This window comes from Myodes glareolus, chromosome 3, assembly GCF_982192425.1.
Source record: "Myodes glareolus chromosome 3, mMyoGla1.1, whole genome shotgun sequence".
NCBI lineage: Eukaryota > Metazoa > Chordata > Mammalia > Rodentia > Cricetidae > Myodes > Myodes glareolus.
The window spans coordinates 87,081,305-87,096,433 of record NC_142028.1 but is presented as its reverse complement, the minus strand read 5'-3'; the positions used below and the strand labels follow the sequence as shown (position 1 = coordinate 87,096,433).

At 45.3% G+C, this 15,129-nt stretch overlaps 1 protein-coding gene across 6 annotated transcripts in view; it reads left to right on the top strand.

The window, feature by feature from the left end:
* The window catches only part of Dab1 (DAB adaptor protein 1), a 1,122,840-nt gene extending 1,109,840 nt beyond the window's left edge, over positions 1-13,000 (top strand). For all 6 annotated transcript variants that reach the window (XM_085686340.2, XM_085686342.2, XM_048453230.3 and 3 more), the window contains 3 exons: positions 78-205; positions 540-650; positions 9,661-13,000. In XM_085686340.2, the coding sequence (XP_085542466.1) occupies positions 78-205; positions 540-635 (224 nt within the window). In that variant the 3' untranslated portion in view covers positions 636-650; positions 9,661-13,000. The remainder of the gene's footprint in view (positions 1-77; positions 206-539; positions 651-9,660) is intronic.
* The last annotated feature ends 2,129 nt before the right edge of the window (positions 13,001-15,129 follow it).

The window sequence follows — 15,129 nt, the reverse complement described above, 5'->3', positions numbered from 1 at the left end:
GGACCCCAGGTGTGTCTGAGGAAGATAAATGGTTGTGGCTTGTATTTCTATTTACCATGTTTCCTCTTTCGGTATAGCTCCGACCCCAGCCCCTAGGCAGAGCTCTCCCTCGAAATCATCAGCGTCCCACGCCAGTGATCCGACCACAGACGACATCTTTGAAGAAGGCTTTGAAAGTCCCAGCAAGAGTGAAGAACAAGAGGCCGTAAGTGATCCACTGATTGCCCTACTTTCCTTTAAAATTAAATTTTCCCCATAGTATATGAGGATGCCAACATAAAAGAGAATGCCAGCTCAGAGCTGGTGTCCGAACGGCCTCCGAAAGGACTTTGCTGTGTGCCCAGATGCATCTCAGCCAGAAACACTGACCTTTTAAGTCATTAGGAGCTCTCGCATCTGGGCGGTGGCATCCTCCGGCAGAAGTTTCAGCCCTCCTTTAAATTTACTCATTGCCTATGCCGCGTGAATATAATCTTAGTTGCCTTATGTTTTCACTTGTTGAAGAGAGAAAAAAAAAGTGTTATCTTCTTGTGTTCTAGCCTGATGGATCACAGGCGTCCTCCACCAGTGATCCATTTGGGGAGCCCAGTGGTGATCCCAGTGGTGATAATATAAGTCCACAAGACGGTAGCTAGATAGCGCAGGTCTGGGTAGGTATCTGTCCTTTTTAATCTCCTCCACCTGCAAGGTTTTCCCTCTTGCTTGCTGTGTGCCGCTGACGTCATAGTCCAGTGTCTGTGCTTTGTCTGCTTGCCTGTGCTGTATGATAGTATCCGTGCCCTCTCCCCTCATCTGTGCCTTTTCCTAATGCCCGCACTGTTTTCCGTGCCTGTTACTATATTGCCAGTAGTTCTCCCCTCAAACCTTGCCTGAGCCGTCTCACCCGTTACCCAGTGTTGGAACGATCTCCCTTTGCCTCATTTCAATTTTGCACTTTGCTTTCTCACGTGGATGAATGACCTTTGAGGTAATTCAAAACCCTACCCAAAGAGGTAGAGTTGGAGGGAATGTGGCAAATAGTTTCATTATTTAATTAACGATGCATTCTGAGTTGGTGATGGTAATAGAATTCTATTCTATCTACCCAGTCAACACTACCTAATGTGCCTTGAGTTTCTAAAAACATCGGCCCTCTAGGATGGGCATATCATTCTCTCTCCCCCCCCCCCTCTCTCTCTCTCCCTCCCTCTCCCTCTCTCTCTCTCTCTCTCTCTCTCTCTCTCTCTCTCTCTCTCTCTCACACACACACACACACACACACACACGACAGTTTCTCAGTGAGAGGCGCCCCAGACGCCTTACTCTTTTTAAGTGAAATGTCACTGCATTTGCCTACATGCCACGGATCTAAAGAGGTCACGAATCAAACGCACCAAGAAGCCAGACTGTGCAACAAAAACAAGCCATGCTTGAAATAAGATTGATCAAGATGTGCAGTTATAGTAGCCCTTCCCATCTAGCTGAGAGGGGTTCTGTACCCCCTTCCAGTGTGTCAGTGAAATTCGAGGCCCAAAGACATGGAGCTGTCACTCTGGAGGCTCCGCTCTTGGAAGCTCTGCTGCAGCCTGTGCTGCTTTACCACCAAACCACTGCAGATTCGGCAGCAGCTAATTGGAGAGGGGCATCCTTGCATTCCCTAGAAGTGCCTTTTGGAACTTAACCTTCAGTAGCTCTGATTCGATCAAAATAAAGAAGACCTGATGAAGCTAACCTTCTCAGGAGGCAAAAGTATACCTTGTTCCTTAGACACAATTTCTAAGGCCAGCTTGGACAAACGTGACCTTCAGACATCTTCCTGGTTTTCCATAAACTAAACATGGAGGACCGCAAAGCCAAACTCAAAGATTCCTTTTGTCCTGAGCAGCAGCAGCGTGGCCACTTGCATGGTGAGCAGCTTTCACTGTGCGGGACTGGGTTCTGTGGCCACGGCAGAGTTATCCATAGTGCACACCTAGTGCACACACAAGTCCTGTGGACAGTAATTGAAAGCTAACCCAGGGTTTTGAAAGTCTGTTGTGTTCATAGGCTTTTTATGATTTAAAGAATCTAGCACACTATATGTTCTGTCACATTTTATATCCGTAATAATATGCCATACCATACAAAACCCAAATACCCGTCTGAAAAGCCAATCTGTCACAATCATAATGGGAATTGATCTCTTGAAGGCAAAGTCGGTGCTCTAGGAATGAGAAATGTTAGGGATTATAAGAAGAGTCCTTAAGGTGATTCCAAGAGGTCTTGCAACATTCATATGCTCAAAGTTGCTTTAGAAAATTTGATCAGTGAACTAGAGGTGATGAGGCCATTCATCACGATGGTGGCCAGCACTGTCCTAGAACTGAAGTATTTGGACTTACACCCTTGGCAGGTCAGCATCTCAAGCACTCATCTTCACAAGCTTGGTTGGCTTGAGCCACTTACTCAAGCTGGGCTGTTTCCCACAAGGCCTTAGTTTGTGCCTCCTTCGATGTTCCATCTGACGTGGCTGGATTGTAGTCATCGCATGGTGCTGTGGCAAGAGCTCAGGATTTGGAACTTGAGTTCAAATCTTAGCCACAAAAAGAGTGGAAAATCTTGGGCCAGAGACATTCTTTCATTTCTGATCATGTTTCATCCGCTAGCAGAGGGTTATATTACCCTTGATATTAACTAATATGCCATAAGTCCAATCTGTGGTATAAAGTCAGACCATGCGAATTCCGCCTAAAATTTAGTCCTGCTTGGGGATTAATATTGTCAGAGTTCAGAACCTGGATTCTTCCTTCTTATTTGTATCATCCTGATCAGGATTCACGGCCACTCTTTTCATCTGAAAAATAGGGATAAAAGTAATGCCCATCTTATAGGACATTTGGGTGAAGTCATGAGGTGATGTATATGGAGTTCTCAATACAGTGTCCAGCAATAGATTGTCTGAAAGCAACCACCATTACCACCTCTACCACCCATGCCATCACTAGCGCCCCTGCACCCTCTTCACTGTCACCATGATCACCGCCGCCACCATCACCACCATCACAACGTCACCATCACCACCACCTCCACCATCACCACCATCACTAATAGTACCATTACCACCATTGCTGCTAGCGTATCCATCACCGTATCACTAGCAGTACATACCAGCATCAGCACCACTGCCATCGCTGCAATCATTCCACCATTATGACCACTCTTTTCACCTCCAGCACCCTTCACTACCACCCTCCTCAGCAAGCCCATCAGCGTCCCAACTATGGCCATCACAATTGCCCTTATCACCACCTGTATCACCAGAATCAATATGGTATGAATTCAATATATGTTGGTGCTCTATATTCTTAGATTTTATGCATTCAGCCCCATGTTTGAATGAAGTCCATATCTAGGGAGTTTTGCTTGATACTTTCTGTTTTTAGATAACTGTCTGTATGTCCCATAATAGATTAAAGCAGAGGAAGGGAGGTGAGACCTTTCTAGTGTCCCATAATCAGAATCACTTCTATTTGAGCCCCATAGGCCACCTCTCCCTGCCCTCCCCTGAAAAAAGCAATCTTGGGTTCCTATGGAAATCCTATTAAGACCCTCTCAGCTTTGAGGAGCTAGATTATACTTTATGATGACATATAAGTTCACCCTGGCCGTTTTACAGTTCCCTGTCAGAAGCTGTGCAGTAGAGTTAATGCCCACCTTACAGGCAGGTCCCCTATGTCACTCACGGGGAAACTCGCGTGACTCTTTGTGTCCCTCCATCAGTGTCAAAATAGCACAAGTCAAATGTGATCTTTCTGTCCCCAGCCCCTTTACTCGTAACCAACTGGAAATTCACTGACTGTAATTTCTTAGTGCTTTTGCAGATACTTGGAAAAAGGATTATGCAGAGATAGTGTGTCTCTGGCTTTATTTCCCCCTCTGCTGTCATGCAGCTGGAAAGCAAAGTCCCTACCCCTCTTATCACTCCTGCAGCCACAATCTCCAGCTGGTTTTTTATTAGAAATAGCCACCCAGTTCTGAGTAAGCAAGGATGACAACTGTTGATAAGTTAAAGCCATATCGCTCTAGCATAAGAGGAAACACACAGACTCAATCCCCACAGGTGGAAACTTCAGGGCAAACAGCAAACGCTTCTGTTTTAGCAATAAAGAAAAATATCTTTCAATTATTTCACTTTCTCCATCTGGGAGAATCATGTATCTTTGAAAGACTGAGTCAAGAGGGACAAAAAGAGAAAGGGGGAGGGGAGGAAAAAGAGAAAGAAGGAGAGGGAGAAGAAGAGGAAGAGAGAGAGAGAGAGAGAGAGAGAACCCAAATAATATTATAATGGCTGGTGTGGGGATGGCAGGTAATTTGTACTTCAGTTCTGTGTTGCTGGAGCAATTTTAAGGGCGAAGTGTAAGCCTTTGAAGGGATGAAAGAAAAATGAAAACATTTATTTGGTTAAATGGCTAAGTAAATAAACTGCCTATCAGACTTTCCCAGCTGTCAAGTCAAAGTAGCATCTGTAACAATGGGAATCGTTTGGTCTGTCTCCCTTTGTAACAATAGAGACTGCCATAAATAATAAGTCGCTGTCACTTTTTTAATACTGATCTCCGTAGTGGGAACCCAAGGCGTTTAAAGTGTTACCTGATAAATTCCTAGTGTTCAGGGAAAGATAAAGATGAGCTTCAAATGCTTTGGGAGAGTGAATGCTTGGGTTTTGGTTTTAGTTTTGAGTGGCTTGTTGATTGTTTGCTTGTTCGTTTGTTTTTGGTAAATAAAAGAGAGGAAAAGCAGAAGGCCAAAGTCGAAATGAGGCTGAGAAACAAGTGGCCTTAGGTAAGCGTGTCTCTCCTCACATGGAGAAGGACAAGTAATACAGCAGTCCCCTGTCTAGGCTTTCCAGGGATCACATGATATGAGTATGACATGAACATGATCCCCAGCACCCACATATAAAGCCAGGCATGGTGGCAAGCGCTTGCAGTTCCAGTGCTAGGAGGTGGGGACAGAAAGGTTCTCGGGACTCATTGGCCAGACAGCAGCCTAATCACTGAAAACCAAGTCCCGGTGAGAGACCCTGTCTCAAACAATAAGGTGAATGGCTCAGAAAGAAGAACACCCAAGATTGATCTCTGACCTCCACACAGACCCATACATACACATATCTACATGAACTCACAGATGCATGAGAGGTAATTGAGGAAATCTCAAAGTAAAATGCATGTATTTGGTATTTTATTATCACCCTTCCAAAAATTTTTTATTGAACTTTGTAGCTTAGAATGGCCTCGGCATCTGAGTGCAAGGATTGGAGCAACACAGCATTATTCCCTTTTAAAATAGAACTGAACAACAGAACCTTAGAAATACTAGACTTGTTGTTCATTTATTCAAATCTGCCTATTTGGTACAAGTTAGAAGCAAGTCTAGCCTAAGTTTCTGAAGTGAACAGTTCCTCTTCTCAGCCCTTCTTGGAGTGACATTCTTTGATGTCCCCAGCTGGAAAACATTTGAAGTAGGAAAAATTACCAGGGTCTGGCTAAAGGAAGTTTCTGCTGGAAGGGAGAGCCAGACCTGTTGCCAAGAGGTATTTAAAGGTAAAGTAGCTGAAGATGAGACTGAGGGGCATGGGGATACAGAGGGGAAGATGATCTAGATTCTGAGATGCAGAACTAAAAGGTACCAATTGTTGTAGAGTGCAGAGCCGCTTGCTTGAGCAGAAAGCAAGCAAGTATACACTGGGACCCGCTACTCTTGAGGTACTCAATGGATAGTCAGGTAGAGAAGACAGTAGGATGCTGGACATACCTCTGGAAGTCAAATGTCAAATTGGGGTAGGCATGAAGACTTCACCGTGGTCTTCAGCCATTGGGGTGATGGATACAAGAATATACTGCCCATGTAGATCCAAGGTCAGGAGACTGTATTGTGTATGTTGTGCAGGCTGCACAGACCAGCATAGCATCTCTGTGCTTGTGAGCAGAAAGTAGCAAAGACAAGGCATAATGAGGGAAGTGGCTGGAATCCTCCTCCGTGAACAAAACCAGACAGCTTCCAGAATTGGTCAGTGGACTGAAGTCTGCTTGCCTGTGATGGAGAACACACGCAGTGTTCCTGGAATCTCTTAATAGGAACAATTATAGTGCCTCTCATCTACTCCTACTGAATTATATTTAAAGACGATGACACTACTTAATTTTTATTCCTGCTTCACAAATTTGACAAGAAAGAAAGAGAAGGTACTTGCTAAAATTCTAGGCTGGGACTGAAGTCTGCGCTGGGACTCAGTGCAGACCGAGCAAATGAGCACCACTTTAGCAGGATCAGGTACCTGGCTTTCAGCAACAACCTGACTTAATAGATGCAAGATGGCTTGACTTCTGACCTTTCATCTCCTCTGCCAAACAGTTGCCAAAGGTTCATGCAGCTATAACATCTTAGGACTTGAAAAAACCAGGTCTCATATATCTCCCAACAGCTCACACTTTCCAGGCAAGTTTCATTCTCAGCTAACCAAGAAGACAGAATCCCTAAATCATGACAACTTCTTTTAAAAAGACTTTTTAAAAGACTGGAATACTGAAAAGAATGAGGTCTCCATGACCTTGCCAGAGCCAGGCTAGAGGTTTCTGGATCAAATGATTTCCTAGCTCCAACAAGGAAGGTAAAGCGATTGCCAAAACGAACAATGCATCACAGTGTGAGACTTTGGGGCTATCTGCTGCTTGGGGTTTTCCACACCACTGCTCCCCTTCATTAGTGGGGATAATTGAGAGCTGACGGCAGTTGTTACCAGTGTTGTGATGGGTATCTGCAGCTAGATTCCGGCAGGCAGGGCCTGCGTGAATATTTATCCCCGCTGCAGAAAGTTAATGCCGCGCGGCATTAATTACCCTGTCTGAGCCTGCTGTCGTCTTCTGGTTTTAGGTGTCATTCTTCGTTGGATAAATTGGTTTCCAAAATTGGAATAGAGCAAATTGTAGGGTGAGATCAAGGCAGCTCTATTTCTAGGGGGGCCCAGATAGAAGGATGGAGTGAGTGAGGAAGGTCTCACAGGAAGCATTGAGGTGAATGGTGACGGAAAATGCTCCTTTCTTATTTGCTGTTCCTAACCAAGTTTTTATCCCATTCCTGTTTACTCAGTACACCCCATCCCTAGAAAACATACATACACACGCGCGCGCGCGCACACACACACACACACACACACACACACACACACACACACACACACACACACGAGACACAGAACAGGGAGATCCTATCTAGTCTAACAGAAGATCGTGGACGTAGTTCAGCTATTGGAAGGAAATGGATTAGGACTTAACTGATCACCCTGCCACAGATCCTGAAAATTTCAGCCTTTGGAAAAATAAAGCCAAATTGAAATGTGTTGAAGACAAGAAAATCAAAGTATGGAAGATATTAGACAGCGTGTCATAGTCATACACTAATTCACCAGACGTCTCCCCACCCCATCTCCACAGTGAGGGCCTACTATGCCACATTTCTACGTGTAAAAACCAGTCGGGTTGCTCAGTAGGGACTGGAGGAAGATGGGTACCCCATCCTGTAGTTGGGCACCCCAGCAGATGGCATTGACTTAGCTCTCTGTTTCCTTCAGCGGGGTGAATTCCATGGGTGGAGCATGGAGTGTGGGGAGCAAACCGTTTGGCTCTATTGCGGCACAGGGTGGCTAGACGGGCAGAAAAGGCTCCTTCTCCCAAGGGAGCAGAGCTCTAGCCAGTCCCCGAGGAGAGCCCGTGAAGGGTAGTGAAGCTCCCGAGTGGTTCCTCCGTGCTCACATGACCCTGGGGAAGCACAGAAGCGCTGTGCTGCTCTCTGGATCCCTCATCTCTAAAGCGATGGGTAGACAATGTTCATCCTCTAGGCCATTCTCAGGTTCCCACAGGGAGCAAACGTGGGATGCATCACACGGAGGAGGCAGCACAGTGACCTTGAGACTGTTCAACTTCTCCCAGCTTCATTTTTAGAGTGCTTTTATTCTCATTCTTTGAGACCTTTACACATAAATATGATGAGTTTTGATCAAATCCACCCCCACATTTGCTCCGCTCCAATTCCTCTCCCATCTCCCTCACCAGTATCTTTTCTCAACGTCATGAGTCTTTTATTTTGTTTTGTTTTTCATCACTGAATTCACTCAGCAGTGCCAGTAAGTGCCTGGGTGTAGAACCATCTACTAGAGCTCCGGTAGCCTCTCGGGGGTTGCATCCTTGAAGAACACCGACTTTTCTCCCCCCGGCAGCTGGCTAATAGCTGCTAATAGCTTCTCAGTTTGGGGGTGAGACTTTGTGCCCACTTCCCCGTTCCGCGCTGGTATTGTGTCTGGCTTGAGCTTGCGCAAGTCTTTTGTACGCTGCCACAACCAGTGTGAGTTCGTATGTGCAACTGCCTGTTGTGTCCTGGAAATACTGCTTCCTTGTAGCCGCCCACCGCCTCCAGCTCTTAGATCTTTCCACCCCCCCTCTTCCGAGATGATCCCCGAGCTTTTGGAGGAGAGGCTCTGGTATAGGTGTCCCATTTAGAGCTGAGCATTCCACGGTGTCTTATGCTCCGCACACGCACGTGAATTGTGATCTTAAGTCTTTTGTCTCCAAAATGAGGATGAAGGAGTCTGCTCGCAAGACTGTTAGGTAGATGAAGGTAAGACCTGGGAGTGGTTCACAAACTCTAAGCTCTCTGCAGACATGAGGACTTCTGTCTTATCTCCTCTTTGCCCTTTTCTCTCCTCTGCTTTCTTCCAGTACTACCAAGTATTATGCTAGGTACTTTCTGTGAGTTATCTCCTTCTCTCAAGACCTTTGTAGAATTAAACAATACTATTCCCATGGTATAGTTGGAGAAACTGAGGCACAAAATGTATCAGTATCTTTCCCACCACACAGAACATAGTGTGCTCACTCTGCTATGCTATGCTATTATTACCCTACTGGGGAATCAGCTTCAAGACCAAAGAGAGGCCTGCCTCTAGGAACTGAGGAGGTTGCTCAGTCTTTAAAGTGTGCCACACAAACATAAGTTTGATCCCTTACATCCATGTAAAAACCAAAGCATGGCCGGGCAGTGGTGGTTCATGCCTTTAATCCCAGCACTCGGGAGGCAGAGGCAGGCAGATCTCTGTGGGTTTGAGGCCAGCCTGGTCTCCAGAGTGAGTTCCAGCACAAACTCCAAAACTACGGAAAAAAAAATACAAGTGCCGTAGCACACACTTGTAATCCCAGAGTTGGGAGGTGGAGAAGACCGGAGCTGAGGTTCTCTGGCCATCCAGTCTGGTCTACTGGGTGAGTTCCAGGCCAATGCTAAACCCTATCTCAAAAACAAGGTATACAGTGCCTACTGAATGAAACTCAAGGTTGACTCTGGGCCTCCACTACATTCACACATGCATTAGACACATGTGCACTTGTATAAAAACAGCAAAAACTGTGCACACACACACGCACGCACACACACACACACACACATGCACACTAAACTCTGAATGTGTTCTTAGGGGAGCTGAAACCATTGCCAAAACGAGAAGCACCATGCTGAGACAATCCAAAAATAACCTAAGGTCATTCATCCGCAGCTGTCCCTTTTCTGTCTTTATCCCCAAGCCCTCCTTCCTAAAGCCGTCTCGCAAGGCTGGTGTGAGCGAGGAAGGCCTGACTGTTGTGCCTCTGTCCGCAGGAGCCAGAGCCTCTCTATGCGCAGATCAACAGACCTAAGAAATAGCATCAACGCGAGCGCGTGGTGGGTGCTTCGAGACTGGCATGGGGATCAGCGGCGCCACCGGCTCTCTTGTGCTCTCACCTCACCTCATCCCACAGAGAAACTCACAGTCACCCCGTGAAAACTGTCTGAAGAGAGACCAGAGTGGTTTTGGGCAACCAACAGCAGATACCTATGGCAGCACAAAAAAAAAAAAAAAAGCAAAATAAAACACAACACCCCCGCAATGATATTTTCAAAATAAATTAAAAAAAAAAAAACAGAACCCAACATTGATCACCAGTCAAGCTGATGCTTAACCAAGAAATACCTTGAGCTCTCTCAGCTGGGCCTAAAATGCCCCGGATATGAAACCATTATTGTGCTTTTATTTCGCTACCTGTTGACCACTGTAGAGACCACAGATGTGGAGTGGCAGGCGTCAGAGAATTGCAACGTGGTTGGCACTAACTCCTTTTAGGCCAAAGCAAGGGATCCTCTGTGACCACAGTGTCGTCATCCATATGCCTTCCGGCTGTGGCGATGTGCGTGGCATCTCTCCACAGGGCCTGGTCTGCCATCCTGTGTCCCCTGTCCTCCTTGTGTCATGTTTGAGAAATAATGAGTGTACAAATTTTTGTATGGCTTTGGACTTTCTTTTCTTTTTTTTTTTTTTTAGAAAGGGGTGAAGTCTACGTGGGGGAGGGAAAGCCTCTTATGAAGTGAATTCACTCGAAATCACAAGGCAAAACAAGTGGTTGGTTCTTCATTATACTCAAGAATGTTGCCAAAACAACCCCTTTAGTTATCCTGCATTCCGATGAAGAAAGCCAGCTTCTGGATGGAACCTTCGTTCTGGGGGTAACAAAGGACATCACATCCCATTGATGAGAAAGATAGAAAACACATCCAGTTCCCCAAGAAGCTGTGAACTCTTGAGTACAATAAAATGATCTCTTTATTTTTCTGATACTTCGCTGCCGTGATGCCATGCAGACAAATGTCTTCTCCATGCGCCATTTTCAAAGAAAAGTCATTTGCCAAATAATTCCGGGACAATTCTGGTAATACGGTTTTGGATCTTAGAAACCATCTTTCTAATGGTGACATAAATATTCAACGTAACAAACTGACGCTGTGCTCAAATGGTTCATCTCTATCTCTTTTTGTACATCAGAAAATTCAAATGGGATTTTTTTTTTTATTTTCTAACTGGAAAAGGAAAACCTTACCATTAAACTCTTTAACCGTTGAAGGGAAATGGCTTTAAGGAGTTCTGATGATGTAAATATGTCAATGAAGATGCTTTTAATAATGCCATTACACTGTAGAGAAGGTAGCCGAAGGAGTGTAAGGTGCAAAAAAAGAAAAAAAAAAACATGATGGGTGGGGCTCCCTCTCCAGTTTTACTAGGATGACTTGGAGGAAGTTACAGTTCAGAGACAGGCAGAAGTCTTGGGCCAATCAGAAGCTAGTAAACAGGAGGGGGCGGGGCTTAGAGCCAATTTTTCTGGAGAGTCCTTAGATTAAGCCCAAGGGAAGAGAAAGGAGGCTCACATAGGAAGGTTTCAGATTCCATAAAGCACTCACCTCTTGGCTCCCACTTCTGCTCCCATCAGTTCCCTGGACAGATTGTACATGAAAAAGAAGGAGTCACTTCCTGATTTTACACATATGGGACAAAAGTCTACTGTCAGTTCATATGTTTAGCACACACTTTCATAAAGAATCTATATATTTTTACCCTATAGAGAATTGTTATACAGGTCAAATATGTTTTCCTGATGTTCCTATGCAGTTATGTGTTGGATTTAGTGGTTTGACGTAAAGAAGGAAACCCTCAAGAGTCGTGTGATTGGATCTGGGAGTAATTATTAATTTGAAAAGTCAGATTTACCTTGATATGATTCATTGACATTGGCCTGTATGCTTTGGCTTCCTCCTATCAATAGGAGCTAAAATGATTTTGAAGATGTTTTTAAAGTGACTCTCCACATAAGAATCACAAAGCAATGGCAAACTAATTGTTATTATTTAGAGCCAACATCTTACACTGGAATCTAGATAAACGAACCACACGTCCATTAGAAAATCTATGTCAATGCTACCCTACTGTATAAGGCCCCAAGAACTTGAGAAACGGGGAGAGTTGTTCACTGCCCTCTGGAGCTGCTTCCAGTTGGTACAGGGCTCCTCCCACAATGTGTATCCATGCTGTGATGAGGTGCCCCTCTCATGCAAAGGAGAAATAGGAAGGAATAATGGCCAAAAACTGTCCTGAAAGCCGTTCTGCTTCCCTGAAGTGTTGGCAAGATAGGTGGTTACCACAGGAGACAGCTTCGGTGGCTCTGGCGTCATGGTGCCAAGTCTCCGTGAGTGGTGCTGTCGTCTCCCTCACTGTGACTGTCTGGGTTTGTCCATCTGAGTCACACCCTTATCCCCACTCCTCGAGTTACTGTGACATGAAGTGAACTCTGACTGGTGCTGCCATTCCAGGTGTACCATCTGCAGCCAGTGTCATAGCAGGTGGTGACAGCCCAGCCAATGGTCACCCCTCACTGAGCATGACTGGATTGTAACTAGATCTGAGCTGAAGGAAGATGCCCAACTGACACATTAAAGTGAGGAGGAGAAGGTCGAGATTTTTAACTGCCTTTTTCACTTTTATGGCAGAATACTGATTTCCCTCCCCCTCCCCCCCAGCACCGTTTGGTGAGTTCAGAACCACTGTCCCCCTACTCCAGGAATACAGTGGCGTGTCCAAGTAGGAGCTGAGGTACCAATGCCGAAAGAGTTTGGGGAGTCTGCACGGTTCTGATTAGGCCGACGGAAAGATTCGTGTGTCTGACTCACTTCCTCATCCACTCCTAAGCACTGAATTTGTCACTTTAAATTTTGAAACCAGGGAAACGCCACCTGTCAGTCTGTCCCCAGTCCCCATAGCTCCTCGGTCTCTACATGCCGCAAGACGTTTTTGATAACTTGTGTTCATCCTAGCGTCTCCAGCAACCCCATCATGTAATGTACCGGGCACCTTCCTTTAAGACAATGTTTACTCCGTGGGTTCGGTTCCTTTCAACTTCTGCGTTCTGACACCTATTTTTTTAATAAAGATGAGAAAGAGAAAAATGACTGTCGCAGTTTCTAGACCTGCTTAACCTTTACCTCACATGACAGTCCGTTCACATATATGGACACGTTATTTTTAACTTTATGTACAGTGCATTCAACAGAGCAGCAAAATTTTTAGAAATTTTCCATTAATTTCTGTAACACGCCATGTAAAACGGTTACAAATAAACTTGTTTGAGAACAACAACTTAGCCTGGCTTTATTCCACAGGTTACCAGCGGCCAGTCAGACAAGGGATTAGACGAGGAACTGGTGTCTGGCATTCACTTTCCACCACACCAGAAAATAACCTCAGTTTCCCTGGCTCTGAGCTGGAAAGAGCAAGCCTCACTGATGGTCCATGGCCAGGCCTCAGTGGGATGCTCTGGTTTGTCTGTATCCATAGAAACTGGCATAATTTGGAAAATAGGCTAGAAAGAGAGAGGTGTGGTATCTGGACCACAGGTAGTGTGGAGCAAAGTTGGGGAAGTCTACGTAAGTGTGGACTAGCACACTGTGGCTAATGACTCCATGAGATTTCCCGCCTTCATCAAAAGTCATCTGCTCTAAGAAGGAAGCATTTAGTGTCTTTCATGTATTCCACATGTGCACATTTTTAGAAAAATCTGAGTCTGGGGAAAGGGGAAATTTATATTAAAGAATCAAAAGCATTTACATATTAATGTGGTGTGTGTGTGTGTGTATGTGTGTGTGTGTGTGTGTGTGTCTTTTTGTAACTAAATCCGTTTACATCTCCAGGAATGAACCAGATTTCAAGTAGGTGATTGAGATGCCAAACCCCACTTCTGTCTAACAGTGGTTGTGTTAATGACTGCATAAACAAACCTTCAATCTGGCCTTGTTACACTGAAGGGACTAGACAGATGTTATCACCGATTTTGAGAACAGGAGAGAAATAGCTTCGATTTCAGCAAAGTAAATTTGAAACAGACAGAGAAGCAGCTCCCATATGAGAAATACTAAATCCTGGGTGGAAGAACTCAAAGGTGCTTCCCTTGGTGCCGCTGCCCACGCACATCAGAGCCACTGGTGTGCCCTAATGGGTGCTGGGTGCTTTGTGTATGTTGCCTCCGTTCCTGCCCCAAGCAGTCCAGACTGGGTCCATGTCGTGACCAAAGCCTTAGGCAAAGAAACTAAGAAACAGGGAATCACCATTGCCTGTTTAAAATGTCAGCCTGGAGAGTTTGAATTCGGAATCTCTCTGTTTAAAGCTGTTGTCTATTTTAAAAGGAGATGGAGAGAGACTGTTTTAATAACCTTCCACAGGGCTGTGGAAAACCACTGGCTTCCATGGCCCCCTATAAACCTCTGGTTGAGCTTTGGTAGTAAGTTTGAATTCTAAACTTCTCTAGGTTAAAGTCAAAACAAAAGACCATCAGTTGTGCCTATCTGAAGTTGTTAAACAAGCCCTTGCCTCTTTAATTTGCACCTTAGAGGAGGTGGATGTGCAAAGTGTGTATGTGGTACGGGGAGGGGGGGTGGCGGGGATCAACCTTTCTGCCCAACTAGTTCAAAGTGAACTGAAACCAAGCCCGGGGGATTCACTTTGCAAGCCTAAGTGAATCTTTAAGAAGCGATGAATTAAAAGGTGCCCAATTTAAGAGTGAGGCGCGTACCAAAATAAATCAGGCAGACATACCTGCGTTCATTCTGTGCTCCAGAGCAAGCCCTTGTTGTTTTGACAGTGAATGGTTTTTGTTTTACCTGAGAGTGACAATCGGGGAAAAATGCACAGAATAAAAACAGGTTTCATTGAAATCAGCCTTCAGAGCTTTGAAATCCTTTAAAAGATGTTTAAATTCCAGGGAAACGTGAGCAGTGATGCCTGAAAGATGAGGTGGGTGGAGGCGGGGGGGGGGGGGGCGGACAGATGTGAACAGCTCCCAGCCATGCAGTGACCAGCTCTCAGTGTTGGTGCTAACGTGTGTATAGTAATCACCGCTGTCCGCTCCTGCTGTGCCCAGGCCACCTGTTTCCTTCCTGTCACTCACAAGTCCTTAGCAAAGCCTGAGAGGAAAGAAACATCATCGCCCCATCTCACAGGCTCCAAAACCGAACCTCACAGTGTAGAACAGCTCCGCGCTGATAGCGGAGAGCCCAGGTTGAGAGTGCCAAGCTCTGTCCTCTGACCTGAGCAGCCTCTCTTCCAGCCTCAGGCCGCTGTGTCCTTGTAGAAAATGCTTAGAGTCCTTGGGTATTCCGTCGCAAGGTGTGGCTATTATATTCAAAAAATCACAGCACACATTGCTCTGTCTGATTTGGTACAAAAACTGATTCTTAAGTAAAATGATTATAGTTATTTTAAAACAAAGGGGG